The sequence below is a fragment of the Canis aureus genome, chromosome 14 (genome assembly GCF_053574225.1).
Source record: "Canis aureus isolate CA01 chromosome 14, VMU_Caureus_v.1.0, whole genome shotgun sequence".
Classification (NCBI taxonomy): domain Eukaryota; kingdom Metazoa; phylum Chordata; class Mammalia; order Carnivora; family Canidae; genus Canis; species Canis aureus.
This window is the reverse complement of record NC_135624.1, coordinates 4,527,425-4,544,646: the sequence shown is the minus strand read 5'-3', so window position 1 is coordinate 4,544,646 and position 17,222 is coordinate 4,527,425. Positions and strand designations below refer to the sequence as shown.

Here is a 17,222-nt window from a genome sequence, read left to right as displayed (position 1 = left end):
AGTTGTCCATATATGCTTGGTGTGGTTTGCAAATACTCAGTAACAAAATCCAGAGCATGGCATTTTCACAGAAAGTGTTTACTGTGAAATTTCTCCCTAGAAGTTTGCTTTTCTTTACAGCTTTGATCCATATGGACATCCACAGTCCTACATTTTAAATAATGGCTTATAGTTAAATTAAGAAATTTGATTCAACATGACTACAGCAGGATATGGTAGCTCAAGAGAGAACCTCATTTTCTTATGTGATTAGAGATTTGGTCAAATTTAAAGTCTGCTAAAATTTTCCAAACTGCGCTTCTTCAGTTTTATGGTCACTCGGTACTTACATTCTGTTATTCATCAACACTTCACAGAAATACTTGATTTGTCTGAATGAATTTAAAAACCCACAACTGAAGGAAATCAGAAAAACCTGGTTTTAAATATCAAAAGATCCCGAATGAAAAGTATTTCTACAGGCCACACTAAGCAAGTTTTATTGATCAGTGTACTTCTTTGCAGGATGAAATTGTTGCAAGATTGAATGTAAGAAAATAAACTTACTGGTAAATGTCTTTCCTGAGGACAGATCTGCCAAGAGGATTGTCCGCTTGGGGAGCCATAGCAACCGAGCCAATCTTCAAAACCATGGTGTCTTCTTTTACTGCCTGATTAACTGTGACAAAAGAAATAGACTCATGAAGTATATAGTGGGTCTGTGTGTAACTTACTGTATAAGGAGAAATCTTTGAATAATGGATAGATACTCATTAAAATGAAAACCAACACATGAGGACAAGGAAAAAATGTTAAAAATAAAAATATTTGATGTGTTTTAAAACTATTTCCTTTATATCCCATTAAACAGTTTTCTGTTACCCACAAATGGAAACTAGAAAAAAAACTCCACCCCAACATTAAAACACATGAATTAAATATATATAATGTTAAAGTAGTCATATTTATCAAATTTCATAATCTTAGACTACTATATTTTTCTCCCAAGTGACTGTCAGCTCTGGGATTTTTAATGCTGCATTGCTGTGTACAAATATATTACTGTTTACAGATATATTAAATATTACCACAAAGTCAGGAATAGATTCTCAAAGCCATTTAAATTTACATAATAGATAATAAATATAATATATACATACACATGCGCACACACAGTAACATCACTTTAAGCTATAACGTGTCAGAAGACCCAAAGGAAACATAATGGCTGTTTGTGAAGAAAGAAAAAGCCAAGGAATCATTTACTATACATGTACATTTCAACTTGCTTTCTAGGCATTTTTTAATTTTAGTAATTTCTACTGTGAAATTGCTTGAGAAATAATAATTTCACAGCTATGTAAAAGTTCTACCTCCTAATGGAATCTATCACTAAGGTAAGTAATCTCAAAAATAGTAAAAAGTTAAAATATATATATATATATATTTATGATATATATATAAATTCTGATCCTTTGTATGTACTGAGTAAAGGCCTATTTTAACATGTTCTTATCTTATAAAGTTCACCAATTTTTCTACAAATCACTGGCCAATTTAATGTCTCTTCTAAGAACTATTTGAAATGGATAGGGGTTCTTCATGGCCCCATTAATTTATACTGAATTCTACTTCCTCTTCTTCAACAGATGATCTCACTGTAGTAGCTGTTTAAAAACTGTTTAAAATTTTAAAAAAATGTTTAAGATTGCTAACAATACACAACTTTCTAGATTTTGAAGAAAACACATACTTTTATGAGAAAACTCATAATTTCTCTCAAGAAACTATCATCCACCACAAATGGAACAGAAAAGGACTGGATACAAGATCTTCGGAATATCCTGAAGAGAACATGCCTACAAAGGCATACAATCCATATTTCGCAAACTGTGGTGCCCAAAGAATGCAAAAGCTAAGAGATTATTTCCATCTGCTTCAGCAGTATACTCAATATGGTCTGATTTAGATTAGTCTAAAAAAGAAAGTCAAAATTAAGAAAATCAGAAAAAGTTAGAAGAAAGATACTGAGGAAACGAAGGAACCAGAATAAGATGTACATAAAGGGAGTGGCAAAACAGCTGGGATGTGGGGGGTCAGAAGGACAGAAGGAGGAGGAAAAAAGAGATGAGTTACCATAATAAATATTAGTAAGTGGATGCTACAATAAAGATAGTACTTTTAAATATCCACAGCAAAAAAAAAAGATCAAATAGAAATTACTTCTCATGCAGCTGTACTATTTTCACATGACTAGAGGTCTGGCTTGATTATAGGTCCTTATACTATGAACACTGTTTACATTTCACAGATCTTGCATTTTATGCCAAGCTTATCAAACAGTTCCATGTGGGTAAAACCTCTGATTAAGCAGCAGGCATCAATTAAATCAATAAATAGTAAGCCTGGAGAATGGACCATACCACAAAAGTGCAATTAGTGTACTTGCTAACTGTTCTTCCAGGCTACAGATACTACCCACCATATGAAAGTCTAAAATGTAATAGAAACACTGCAGTAAATGAGGTACATATGGAAGAAAAATGACGTACTTGGTGTTACATACAAAGCCTGATCCAAGAACAGAATTCTGTTTCTGTTAGAGCCAAAAGTGTTCTCACTAGATTATATTGACTATAAAGTTATAATAATAAAAAAGCACTTAATGCAGATAATTCACAAACTAACTAAAAATAACCAATTTTATTATAGAAAGTATTTAGCTTATCAAAATCTATCATTAAGATATAAGAAAAAATAATAAAAATATGTATATATACCAAAAAATGCCTTTATTCAATTTTTTACTTACCTTATAATTAGAAAAAAATGAGCTTCCCTTTTTTGGTTTATTTCACTTGCATTCAATAGTTGGACTATATGAGGAAATGTTCCCTCTAGATGCATTTTCAACATGAAAATGAATGCCTTCCTTCTTTGCTTAAAAATTTAGACAAATTTTTTTTGCCTCATGCAGAACTACTTACTCTAGAAGACTCATACTAGATCCAAAAAACGGTCCTCTATTCTGAAATAAATAGCTTAAACTGGAAGTCAGACACCTGTAGATTCAGGATCTTGATAATGATTACATACAATGCATACAATATTCAATTTGAAAACCAGACTTTCAAAATTATTTAAATACAATATTAGAATGTTAAATATATTTTTCTTATTAACTGATTTTACACATGAACTATTAAAAAAAGCTTTTACATTTAATGTAATGTGAAATGTAAATCCAAAAAATTTTATCTTTTCTTGGGGCAAGAGAGTGTTATTGAAAATGAAAATGTTATGAACAAATCTGAAATCATGAGCTTAAGTAAAAACCAAAAAGCTTAGAACCAAATTTTCCTGCAATTATCAGATAACATTAGATTGTTGCTTATAATTTTCTTAACTTCAACAAGAAATAAAATGACACAGTAAAACATCTAAAGTCTTAAGAGTATTTGAACTTGTCACTGTGCAATGTTATACTTTTAGAAAGTCATAACTGTAGTGACAACCTTACACAAAGCTATCAATAAAAGGTTTTAGCAGTTACTGCCATATTTGCAATTGAAGACAGAAAGAAGGTTAAAAAAAGTGTAACTTTGTGACTGTCCTGTTTATTAGTGGGAAATATACTTGCATCTATTTTGCTGATTAACTCTGATCTCCAGGAACATACTGCTTGGAGGTATCATTTATAACATAGCTTTGCTGAGAAGGATAGACTTAGGAGCATTAGCTATGCTATCACACTTATTAAAACATATTTATACACATACTTCAATCTGATACAAATATTATTCAAGTAACACCTTTCTGGAGTAAAATGAATATGCTCTTGACTGTTACTAGATTTTACTGGAGTCATGTTAAGTAATCATATTATTTCTAATGTAATTGCTGCTTCAATCATGTTTTCCTTAATCAGATTATATCTTTTATTTTTTTAAAGATTTTATTTATTAATTTGAGAGAGAGAGCACCAGCAGAGGGAGAGGGAGAAGCAGGCTCCCAGCTGAGCTAGGAGCCAAATGTGGGTCTCAATCCCAGGAGCCAGGATCATGACCTAAGCCGAAGGCTGACACTTAACCAGCTGAGCCACCCACGTGCCCCCACACTATATCTTTTAAAATGTATTAAATGAAAACATTCAATCTTCCAAATAAAATATACATTTAAAAGTTTGTCTATACTTAAAATGACTAAATGGTGAATTTTATGTTATGTGCATTTTACTGCATTGAAAATTTTTTCTTGGGTGAATTATGATCATTTGAATTAAGAGTAGGAACTCTGAAAGATAAAGTGTCAAAAAAATCTAATAGAATGTGCCAAAATCTTTGAACTTTTGGCATCCGTTTTTAAAACTGTATTTTACAGACAGGCACATGTTCTGGAAATTCATTACTTTTCCAGAGATAGCATAGATATATAAATAAGTACAGCTGACCCTTGCACAACATGCATTTGAACTGCTGGGTCCATTTATATGTAGATTTTTAAAAAGTAAATATACTGGAAAAAATTGGAGATTTGTAACAATTTGGAACAAACTGTACAACCTAGAAATACTGAAAAACAGTAAAGAGAAAGATATTACTCTAAGAATACTGCATATAATACATATACAAAATATGAGTTAACTCACTGTTTATGTTATTGGTAATTACTAAGCAATTAGTAGTTAAAAGTTTTTGGGAAGTCACACATTATACATGGATTTTCAACTGTGAGTGTGGGAGGGTTAGTGCCCCCAACCTCTACATTGTTCAAGGGTTAACTATAGAGGTACAAGTAAAGATATATACATGTAGATATAAATATAGATATACCTATAGACATAGATACAGAAACTGAGGGGAAAAAAAAGGAACAAAAGAAAAACAAAAAGAAAACGGATGTATGCAATGCAATGTAGGCCAGACAAAAGATAATACACAAAGAGCTCTTATTAAGTGATACAGAAAAGATGAGAAACTATTTAGAAAAAGAGTGTACTTTTCATTAATGAGCCTGACAAAAACCTGAAAACTCTGTTAGGATGAGACTAAGGAAACAGGAAACTAGTGCAGCTATTTAGAAGGGCAACTTGACATTTCACATCCCTTAACTAATTTTAAAGGTACATGCCTTTTGATCCTTTTGCTAGAAATTTATTTATATACATTCTCACCGGTCATGAAAAAATGCCACTAAAAAGGTGTTTATTGCAAAAAGTTTATATAAGCAGAGAATTAAAATTACCACAAGTTCACAGAGAAAAGTGGCTCTCTTTTCCAAAATGGCCATAACAACATGCACCCTCTTCTGTATGCTCTTATTCAAGGTTATTGCTTAGGAACTACTTAGTCATCTGAATTTTGAAATTATACCTTAAAAATCCCACCACAAGCACCACCAAAAAAAGAGAGAAATATAAAAATAAGCAGAAGTCTGGAAATATTTTTGCAATTACAATCAATTGGGGGATTTTTCTAGTTACGGCAGCTGAATGGCAAATTTCAAACTTTTAATTTAACACACGAAGCCAAAAAACACCACACAAGCAGGACAAAAGTGCAAAAGAAATAAAGAAATAAAGCTGTTTTCTCTCCCTTTTCTCAGATAGCCAGGTTTTTAGTCCTTCTGACATGTGCACAAATCAGTGAAGCAGAGAATCTGTTTCTATGAACCACTGCTGTGTATGACAGAAACATGAAGCTAGTGTTAACTACTGAGCTTCTGATCTCTGCCTCACTGCACAGGTGCTCAGGTACTCAGTGTTCACATGCTCCCATCCTTACTAAGAGTGAGCCCTCTTAGTGGCTCAGTTATGCCTGCACATTATTGTTCCAAAAATACCACAAACACTGCCTTAGTCAAAAAGGTGTCCAAATAGACTAGAGGTTTCTTAAAAACAAAGAATTCTAATACAGAATTACCATATGATCCAGCAATTCCATTCCTATGTACATATCTACAAGAAGTGAAAATGGGTTCCAACAAATACTTGTGTTCATGGCAGCATTACCCATTAATAGCCAACTCGAAGATGGAAACAACCCAGGCATGTGATAGATATAAATTAATAAAAAGTGGCACATCCATAAAATGTATATTATCCAGCTGTAAAGATGAAGTTTTGATACATTCAACAATATGGATAGACCTCAGAAACATCATGCTAAATGAAATAAGCCAAATATTTATGATTCCACTTACATGAAATACCCAGAACAGGCAAATTCATAGAGACAGAGAGTAAATCGGAGGTTACCAAGGGTTGGGACAGTTATTGCTCAATGGAAACAGAGTTTATTTGCGATGATGAAAACATTTTGGAAATAGTGGTTATGGTTGTAAAACACTGTCAATGTACCACAATAAAAAAGAAAAAAAAACCTTTCTAATTCAATGATCAAGATAATTTACATTTTACAGGTAACAGCTGTCTTAAGAAGAAACATTTGACACTATAAATAAAATCCTCCTAGTGATGACCACTTAAGGGCCGTGACACTGACATGGATGATGAAGTTTGTCATGTAAATTTCTCTCACATACATTGTTAACAAAATTTTTATTCAAAGGAGCTCTAGAATGTACATCTAACTGAAATAAAAGAACAATTCATTGTGAAAATGTTCCCTGTATTAACAAGTAGCAATCAAAGACATCCCAGATCATTCAGTACATCAAACAGATATTTTACCACGAATAATCAAAAGTTGAATGCAAATCAAATGTGCACATTGAGGAACAGCTATGTCGGATTCTGGAAGATTTACCATTATAAACACTATTGAACATCTATTTAAAAAGTCTTAGCCAACTGCCATATCTTGAGAAAGCAGCATACTGCTACTGCTTTTTATTCTAGGCCCAGTTTCAAAACTTAAATTGGAGATGAAACATATGCATTTTGTTTATTTTCTTTTTATCTGTGATCAATATTGATATTTTAGATTTGAAATTTAAGGTGTGGGGATCCCTGGGTGGCGCAGCGGTTTAGCGCCTGCCTTTGGCCCAGGGCGCGATCCTGGAGACCCAGGATCGAATCCCACGTCGGGCTCCCGGTGCATGGAGCCTGCTTCTCCCTCTGCCTGTGTCTCTGCCTCTCTCTCTCTCTCTCTCTCGAATAAATAAATAAAATATTAAAAAAAAAAAAAGAAATTTAAGGTGTGAAACCTTAAATTAAAATAACATTAGGGATATTAGAGGAAAAAGGATTCAACTTCGGATTAGTTAACATGCAGTTACTATTTGGAGAGCAGTTTGGTCCTATAATTGGAGAGTCATTTGTAATTTCTGAACACTTATACATCAGTACTAAAGCATCACAGTCACATAGGCTGCTCTGCTTCCTCATCTGTGCATGACCTTTCCCAATGTTTTTACATAAGCCCTCCTTCTGTATTTCTCTCCATCTCTTCCTAACTTTTCATTTCCTATAAAACTATTTTGCTTAGCTTTCAATAAAGTTTTGGTCTTACCAACTGTTTACATTCCAATGAAAATAATTAGAAAGTTATTGAATGGAAACATTAAATATACAATACAAAGAGCTTTCAGGACATCACAAAAGCTTACTAACATATCTTGTTTTAAGTGAAGTTACAGAAACTCACTCTGGCTAGGAAAATCAATGCTTTTTTTAAGATTTTATTTATTTATTCATGATAGACACAGAGAGAGAGAGAGAGAGAGAGGCAGAGACACAGGCAGAGGGAGAAGCAGGCTCCACAGAGAGAGAGAGAGAGAGAGAGAGAGAGAGAGAAAGAGGCAGAGATACAGGCAGAAGGAGAAGCAGGCTCCACACAGGGAGCCCGATGTGGGACTCGATCCCGGGTCTCCAGGATCACGCCCCGAGCCAAAGGCAGATACTCAACCACTGAGCCACCCAGGCGTCCCAATAAATGGTTTTATACTAACCAAAAGGATATCTGTAGAGAAAAGTCCTTAATTGTTTTTTTTAAAGTCCTTAATTGTTAAAAAAAATTTAGAACTTATTTTTATATTGATACAAATTTTCTGCCATTTTATTTTAATGGAATAAGTTATAGATACCGTAATATGATATTTTGGAGTTGTAATGGACTACCTTGAATTCTTCTACCAAAATAATCATGTTTCCTCTAATAATGAAGCCAAACTACTTCTGCTTCCATAGTGTTTTCCCCTACTCTCAGCTGAAAAGTCAAAAAGATGGTTTGAAAATCTCCATGACCTTTTATGTTTGTTCTCTTCTTGTACAGTTATGAGAAAATGTCATTATGACACTCAAACTAGTTCTCAGAGAGCTATATTGTTTAAAAACGCAGGTTTCATTTTGGAGCTCCTGGGTGGCTCAGTTGGTTAAGCATCGACTCTTGGTTTTGGCTCAGGTCAAGATCTTAGGGGTTGTGGGATGGAGCCCTGAGTCAGGCTCCACACTCAGCAGAGAGACTGCTTGAGATTCTGTCTCTCCCTCTGCCCCTCCACCCACAGGTATGTGCACTCTCCTGCTCTCTCAAATAAATAAGTAAATCTTTTTTAAAAATGTAGTTTTTTTTTAACCTATGTAACTTTAATATAAATTGTATTATCTAGGAATTCATTAGATACTCACATAATAAAGGAAATAATAAGGAAAAAAAGTATAGAGGTCAGTGTCTCTGTAATGAATATGCAGCTTTTCTGGTTAGCGGTTTCCTCTTAGATCACTTATAATTTAATTGCTCAGCGAAGACTAAGTCAAGACTTTATTCTTTACATTTCATGTGTTTCTACAAACTACCTGAACAAATGAAAACAACTCTATAGTGCTGTCAGAATGTAGTGATGCAGAGAGTACTAATTTATCTCAAAGCAATCAATTTTATGATAGTTCTTAGCAAAAATCAGAAGGAAAAAATAGGAACTAGTATATTAAAATCCATTAGGGTATAATACATTGATTTTATCTCTAGATGTCTTGGCAATTAAGAACTATAAAGCTCTACAGATACATTTTTTATCTATAGAAAAAAATTTTTTTAAAAGAACCATTACTTTGAATAAGACTTAATTATTTATAATGTTAGGCAGAGTAACTTCTCTAAGATTTGGGTTTAGGAAACAGAACAAGAGACAGACTAGACTCCAAGAAGAGAATGAAACTAGGTGCTTTTCTTTATTTACTATCACTGATCATTCAAGTTCTTCCTCCTTCTCATCATAACTAAAAGGAAAAAAATCTCTACTGTTTTCATGTGGCAGAGGCTATTACTTATCCCTCAAATACTATTCTCTCTTCTTTCTCAACATCACAAGGCCTTAATTTATGAGCAGAGCACCTACCACTCAGGGAAATACTGTTTCTCAGCCTCTCCCGCAATAGGGTATAGCCACATGACTACATTTTGGCAGTAGTGAAATGTGGGACTTCCAGGTATTCTACTTTGAAGGCAAGGGCATACCTTCTGATTCAACTCTCATGTACTGAGAGCTTGCTATGCAAGTGACACTATTTGTGGAGTCATTGTTGAAAAGTAAGCTATCAGTAAGGTCTACTATCAAGTTAACCACTATTAATATTTTATACATAGGAACTCAGATTAACTTGCTCAAGAGTTTGTACTTCATAAATAGTAAATCTAGGATTTGAACTCAGGTCTCTCTAACTCCAAGGTTCATACCATGTGAACCATTCTACTGTAATTTCACTCAAATTCCATAAAGTTCTATATATGTTTTATAGCATGGAGGAAACTAAAATTTTAAAAGTTCTTCTCATGGGTGGGAGCAGTGGAATTATAAATTCACTTTATTTTAAAACCTAAAATAATCTGCACTAAGAAGCCTAGAAGAAGCCACAGGAGGCTAGGGGTGTTGGCTATTTTTTTTTAAACTAATTGCTAGTTGTCTTAGGTATAGAACCTAACATCTGAGTTTAATAAAACAAATGACAGTAAGCATAAACTTTACTAGTAAAAGCCCTGACAAAAAAATCTATTTCTTATTCTAGTAATTGAGTCAGAAACATACCCAATATTCTGACTTATATCCTAAAGATTTAGTTGTAGAATGACTATAACATATTTACTTTTTTTGAAACACACCAAAGTGCAAACTACAACCACCAATCAACCAATCATATTAAAAAAATACAAAATTAAACTCCCTAAGGGGAAGTTATGTAAAATCAGTCCAAAAAAAAAATCTGAAGACAATACCTTCAATACTTGGCTGCATTTCTTCTGTTTTCGGAACAAAAATTCTAATTACACTTGTGTTGATATAAATCAAAGGTAAACTGCGTGAAGTCAATGTATGGCTTCTCATAGGTTGACCAGGAGATTTTCTTTTCTCTTTTTGGGTCCTTGGTAGTTTTGCTTGAAATATACTTGCAATGGCATTAAGCAAAGGAAAACAAAGGACAATATCAAAAGCTTGTGCTGAAAGAAGAATTTCATGAAGAAAATGAGGGGAACCATCCGTTAAACCTTCAGATAACTTATGCAAACTTCTTCGCTCATTTCTTGATGTTAACTTGTGGCGGACATTTTTTGTTACAGCTTTTGTATATGTCAAAGAAAGAAATCCATGCTGCTGATGAGAGCCATCTAGAAGTTTTGCTGTTGTCTGTTCCAGAAAAAGGAAATCACAATACATACTTCATTAAAAAAGAAAAAAAAATATTTGAAAGCAGCAAACAATCTCAGTTGGTATTATAACCTTTTATTATGTCTACATCCCTTGATGAGCACGTTACCGATCAATTCCACAGATGGGAAAAAACCATCTAAGACTTAGAATGACTAAACTGAAAATTAGGAATCCTGAATTCTAGTTCTAGATCTTGAGAGGCAATTACACTTTGTTGTGTTTGCGTCTATGATTTCTACTGGTACTTTCAGTGAAGAATTATCAAGAAGTACCAGTATGCTGTTATAACATGGGTCACAGAGAGGTTGTTTTTGCAGGTGAAACTGAAATAACTGTGTTACCTATTTCCATTTGTAATCAATAACCTGAAGAGAAAAGATAATTGACTTCCCTTAACCTAACATTTATGAGAACAGTTTTTCATTAATCTAGCTAATTTATATGATGACTGAGCCCATAAAAAGAGCCCCATTGATACCATGCTTTGAGAACTAAACCAATCATTTAATGCATGTTTAAGGGAACAGTAACATAACACAAAAATAAAACATGTATTTTAGAACCTGCTTATTTTCACTGGCTATTATATTTACAAAACCTCACTATCAATTCTCATAGAACTCAAATTCATATTCCTTGGATTTAATGCTATATTAATATAAGAGAACATTTGACAGTAAAAATTATAACATTAATATTTGACAAGACTTGTCCAATTTATATTCAAATTATACACTATAGAGAAATTATAGTAAAACAGCATACTTTTAAGAGGGAAGTAAAATGTATACTTTGTATTTGTCAAAAATGAAAAGGACAGCTCTTGAAAAAAGTTTTCCTGAACCAATTAATGTACATAAAATCCTATTTTACAAATTACTCAAAATAAAGTTAAAGTTGTTATACTCCACATTTTCAACCTCTCGTCCCACGTCCTGATAAAGTTTTTAAGTTATTAGGGTTCAATGTGTGATGTCAAGAGAGGAAGTAAACTGAGGAAGAAGAACAACAGTAAAAAAAGTGAGACTTAGTAAAGCAGCAATGTGCTCGGGCCCGTGTTATCTCAGCACTAGTGAAGCTGGTGTACAGTCTAGTATTCATCTTCTACTTGGTCAATGACAGGCATACAGCCTTGTCCAGTTTCAAGAGGTCGCCAAGTAAGGTACTTTGAATTAGTTGTGAGAAGGAAATGGCATAATAGAAAAGGGGAAGAAAAGCAATCTAAGTAAGAATCATAAAGGAAATGACAAGGCAATTTGGTCAACTCTTGATCATTCAAAACATGCACAATTTAAAAAACATTATATACTTAAAGTCCTACACTTTCCTTTTGCTGATGGTAAAATTAGGCTGTAATTATGAATCCAGAATGAAAACAGGATATGTAAGTAACCCAGAAACAAATTAGATTGTAGTGGAAAATAGCCTATGATTTAAAAGTACAGTAGAGTTCATTGACAAAGTAGATGATACAGAGGAAGATGAAAATCAAGAGTTGACACTATGGATAGTTCCAATTCCTTCTCTGGATTCCTGTTAGTGGGAGTTCTGTAGCATAATTTTAAAATGATTTCTTACAGAAGGAAAGAAGCCAGAGCAATTACTGAAAGGGTCCTGCTTGCTGATGGGTCGAACCAACAAGGTGCGTCTGTTCAGCTTGTCAGTACAGGAAAGGAAGACACCTCCACATTGCCCCAGAGACCAACACTCTTCCCCAAAGCTTGAGGTGATGGACAGGAGCAAAGAAGGTGAAAAGACAAAAAGCAATAAAAGCCATAAGCAAAAATATCTGGATAGTTTTAATTTTGCTCAAGTTTGCATAGGTTTAGGTTTGAGCCACTACTAGGTATGGCCTGTCTGGACCATCTTCTGCAAAAGCATTGTTAATGGAAGTGAATGAAAAATAATTGCTTTTAGTGTAAAGTTACTACTTTTAGTCTATGATAAAGGATAATCCAACATGAATTCATTTATGAATAAAAAGAACTTCTAAGAAGTCAACACAATAATACATTCATGATAAAATATTTTAATAAAAGCAATCCTACCTTTGCTGTTTGAAAAATTTGCTAATACCTATAATAGGAAAATGGTTATAAAACACAAGCAGCTTAAAGGAATAGTTTTATTTTATAATGTAATTTTGAAAGAACAAGTCAAAAAGAATTTACTCTGAGCTCTAATTCTTGTAAGCATTAGTCCTATTGCATGACAGAACAAAGATAAACAGTTTATGATATATTTTCAAAAAATCATAATTACTAAATGAGTCTCACCACAGGTTTTTCTTTGCACTGTAGAAATACTCCTTCAAAATGTCCTGACTGCCAACCTTCCCCTGGCCTGGAAAACATAAGTTCACCTTATCTGTTCTCTTCCATTTTTCTGAGTTAAAAAAATTGAGCATTTATAACTATTTCAAAAGGTTATTATGTAAACAACACTACACTGAACTATAATAAAACATGGATCTGACAATGTAATCAAACTATTTATATTAGCACCACATCCTGATAGTTCTGCACAGAAGCATTTGTCTTCATGGTAAACTGTATACTTATTGATTGGTTATTTATTTCTATTTTACCCATGAGACTAGCAGGCCCATAAGGGCATGATTTTTGTCTATTTTTCTCAAACACTATATCCTCAGTGCTTAGCATAGTATACATAATACACACTCAATAAATATTTTGACTTAAGTGAATGAACAAATATTTAAAACTGAGATAAATTTAGTAGTAAAGTCACTGATGATCTAGAACATACATAATATTCACATCATCAGGAAATGATTTCAACTATAACATAATAATCATGTATCACCCACAAAAATCACTTTCATAAAGAGACATGCTATTCAGGAGGACCTAAAGAGCTAAGCATTCCATTATCAAAGATCAATTAAAATAGGTCATGGTTATTACAACATAACAATTATCATATGCTCATATGCTTTGTAAAATACTACTATTGTAATAGGCTGTAACAAAAAGCTAGCAAAAATATTTTTTTAAGATTTTATTTATTTATTCATGAGAGACACAGAGAGAGAGAGAGAGAGAGAGAGAGAGAGAGGCAGAGACACAGGCAGAGGAGGAAGCAGGCTCCATGCAGGGAGCCTGACATGAGACTTGATCCTGGGTCTCCAGGATCAGGCCCTGGGCTGAAGGTGGCACTAAACTGCTGAGCCACCCGGGCTGCCTGCTAGCAAAATATTTTGAACTTCACAATTACGGCACAATTTTTTGGCTGGAGAGATTTGATAGTCATTGACATAACCAATACAATATATGTGATAAGCAATAAGATAAAGAATAAAAATTCAACTGTTTTCAATGTAAGTTAGAAACCTATTAAGTAAAAAAAATTGTTTTTAGGGTCTCTGATGTACCAATAAAGGTACAGGAACATGTGCTGCCTTTTTTTTTTTTTTTTTTTTTCCAAGTACACGAGGGTTTATTTACCAGCTTGGGCTTGGGGCCAAGTATACTCCACACAGCAGAAGAACATGTGCTTCTGCAGGCATTCAATAAATAACTGCTGAATGAATACTATAAATTCAGAAAAAAAAAAAAAAAAAGGCTGTAAGGCTGTTTCTATACCAATATGAGACTGAAAATATGCTGTGCAAAATATTTTTTAAATGTGTGAGTTTAAAAAAAAATAAATAAATGTGTGAGTGTTGGGGATCTCTGGGTGGCTCAGTGGTTTAGCGACAGGGCGAGATCCTGGAGTCCCAGGATCGAGTCCCACATTCGGCTCCCTGCATGGAGCCTGCTTCTCCCTTTGCCTGTGCCTCTGCCTCTCTTTCTCTCTGTGTCTCTCATGAATAAATAAGTAAAATCTATAAAATCAATAAATAAACAAATAAATAAATGTGTGAGTTTTATGGTATGTAAATTATATTTTAATAAAAAAAAAAAAACAACAAATTCCAGGGTAGTTAGTATTCTAGAGCGAAACAGAACAAAACAAAAACACAGAAAGCATTCATTATTTTTATTTGGGAAAAAGGACAAAATTGCTATGTATCTTTGTGAAGATATATAAAACTTTATTTTTTTTACTGCCATTACTTATTAAAGAATTAAAGTATATTTAACACAATCTATTTTGTTCATAAATTTAAATATAAATTATATTTGTTTATATCATACTTTTCATAAAAAATTACTAGGGAAAGAAAAATTGGTTCTAGGAATATCCACCACATGTATATTAATCAACTGTGAGATAAAATAAGTCTCCAAGTACCAAGGGCCATGAGATGTCACTCCATTTCAATCTGTGATTATACTAGTATGGAGAGTGGATAGGGAGTATACAGCAAAAACCAAAACCATCAATTATGTCTCCAGCGTCTTTGCAAACATACAAAATAACAAACTGTAAAAGCAGCCTATTACATTTAATACGGCAGTATGGGTATGTATGAGCAGATTTGCCATCTTATGAAACAAAGCTTTGTTATGTTCCATATATGAATGAATTTCAAGGAAAACTGATCAATTTATCTGTTAAGAATCTTCTCTGGGAACAAGTATAGTATTTAAAAAAAATCCAAATTAAAACATAAAAATTCTTATATAGACTGTGTTCAAAGAAAGTATAGCTCTTCCCATACTTATTATACATTAGTTACCTGCTTCTATAGTGATCAATATTGAAACTTTCTATTTTACATTTCACTTTGGTATATACATCTTGAACATCTATGGAAGCACTGAGATCTTCTAGTTCACTGACCATACAAAGCTCTGCAATAAGAAGCAAACATTAAAATCAGCACGGGCCTCACAATCAATATTAAAACCTTCTGTTTTCAATTTTATGTTCACATATATATCCTTGACATCTACAGAGAAAATGAGACTTTCTCTCATTAACCACACAAGATCCTACAATAATAAGGAAAAATAACATTAAGAGAGGCCTCACAATTAAGACAGGATACCTATTTCAAGACAGAAGAAATTCATTTATGTTTCAATTGCTGTATCTGATATTAGTCAAGAATCTTCGCAATACTTTTAATGACAATGATAAAATGCATCAATACAACCAATGAAAAAGTTACCTCATGGCTTTTAGAATGAATTTTAATATAAAAACACAAAATTTAGGTATTATAGTATTGCTAATAGAAATCAACTGAGTTAGATATAATGATGTTTAAATGACAGTGATAAATAAAACTAAGTCTACTATTTCTTCTAAAAATAGTATTTAATATTTTATCTTTCCAGTAGAGAAAAGTAACCCTGTACCTGTGCCTTTATTTTCAGGATCTGGAGCAAAGAGTTTTATAGTTATTTTGGGGAGCACCCACTGCATCCACAGACTAATACGTCCACTGGATCCACCAATGTTACTTGTAGTTTGTTCCAAGGTAACAGAATCTGAGAATGGTGAATCATCGCCTGCTTGTATAGAATCTCCCTGAGATGAAAAAAAACGACTGTGTAAAAATAAAAATAACTTAAAAAATTATTTAAAATTTGAAATTACTAGTGATACCTTTTCAATATCATAAATGCTAACGATAATCATATAATCATATAATCATATAAATGCTTATGCTAATAATATATACTATCATATAAATGCTTATGCTAATTATACTATCATATATATAAATGCTTATGCTAAATCATATAAATGCTTAGGCTAATAATATATACTATCATATAATCATATAATCATATAAATGCTTATGCTAATAATATATACTAATCACGTGTTTTGTTTTGTTTTTATAGTTACGATGTCCATATATGTCATTCCAGTCTCCTCTAAGAGTACGTAAGATCCAGAACAAGTTCGGGTTGTACCATAGGTTATTTCCTTAGAGAGTAGGGTCTGCAAGCAAAGCTATATATGGCCAAGGGCCAAATCTTTCTCTATTTTTGCAAATAAAGTTTTACTAGATTACAGCCAATTCATTCACTTACTTATTACCTATGGCTGCTCTTTAGCAGTTAAGTAGTTTCTATAGAGATGCTATAGTCCACAAAACCTAAAATATTTACAATCTAGCCATTTATAGAAACAGTTTGTCTACCGTTGCTATACAGTACTTATGTATGAATCTACAATATCCATAGCAAAGTGACTGGCATAATTAGCATGGCTTAAGAAACAGAACATTTATCATGCCACACATATTTTAACATAAGAAGATAATAAAAAGTTGGATTTGACAATAGATTAAAAGAAAAAAAAATTTTTAAATTTTTATTTATTTATGATAGTCACATAGAGAGAGAGAGAGAGAGGCAGAGACACAGGCAGAGGGAGAAGCAGGCTCCATGCACCGGGAGCCCGATGTGGGATTCGATCCCGGGTCTCCAGGATCGCGCCCTGGGCCAAAGGCAGGCGCTAAACCTCTGCGCCACCCAGGGATCCCAAGAAAAAAATTTTTTAAGTTATCTCTACACCTAACATGGGACTCAAATTCACAACCTGGAGATTAAGTCACATGCTCTATCAACTAAGCCAGCCAGGTGCCCCAACAATAGATTTTTAAAGATGATTATATGGCTAAATGGCTAGAATTAAAGAGCATGGGCTTATTCAATTCAACAAGTACATAATGAATTATGAATATGCAAGTTCCCACATTTGGTACTAACAAA

The 17,222-nt window shown here is 33.2% G+C and overlaps 1 protein-coding gene and 1 long non-coding RNA gene across 14 annotated transcripts in view; one reads left to right on the top strand and one right to left on the bottom strand.

Annotated features, from left to right (window-relative positions):
• The window catches only part of VPS13B (vacuolar protein sorting 13 homolog B), a 718,401-nt gene that overhangs the window by 310,767 nt on the left and 390,412 nt on the right, over positions 1–17,222 (bottom strand). For 9 of the 13 annotated variants that reach the window (XM_077846720.1, XM_077846711.1, XM_077846713.1 and 6 more), the window contains 5 exons: positions 15,855–16,026; positions 15,230–15,344; positions 12,163–12,304; positions 10,152–10,560; positions 547–658 (listed from right to left, as the gene is read on the bottom strand). In XM_077846720.1, coding sequence (XP_077702846.1) covers positions 547–658; positions 10,152–10,560; positions 12,163–12,304; positions 15,230–15,344; positions 15,855–16,026 — 950 coding nt within the window. Of the gene's footprint in view, positions 1–546; positions 659–10,151; positions 10,561–12,162; positions 12,305–12,860; positions 12,928–15,229; positions 15,345–15,854; positions 16,027–17,222 lie in introns of those variants that run through there. The other 4 variants (XM_077846714.1, XM_077846718.1, XR_013351405.1 and 1 more) reach the window with 2 other exon arrangements.
• Positions 1–17,222, top strand: part of LOC144283080 (uncharacterized) — a 61,827-nt gene that overhangs the window by 16,226 nt on the left and 28,379 nt on the right. The window contains exons 3-4 of the long non-coding RNA XR_013351411.1: positions 15,873–15,976; positions 16,347–16,385. This is a non-coding gene — a long non-coding RNA (uncharacterized LOC144283080). The remainder of the gene's footprint in view (positions 1–15,872; positions 15,977–16,346; positions 16,386–17,222) is intronic.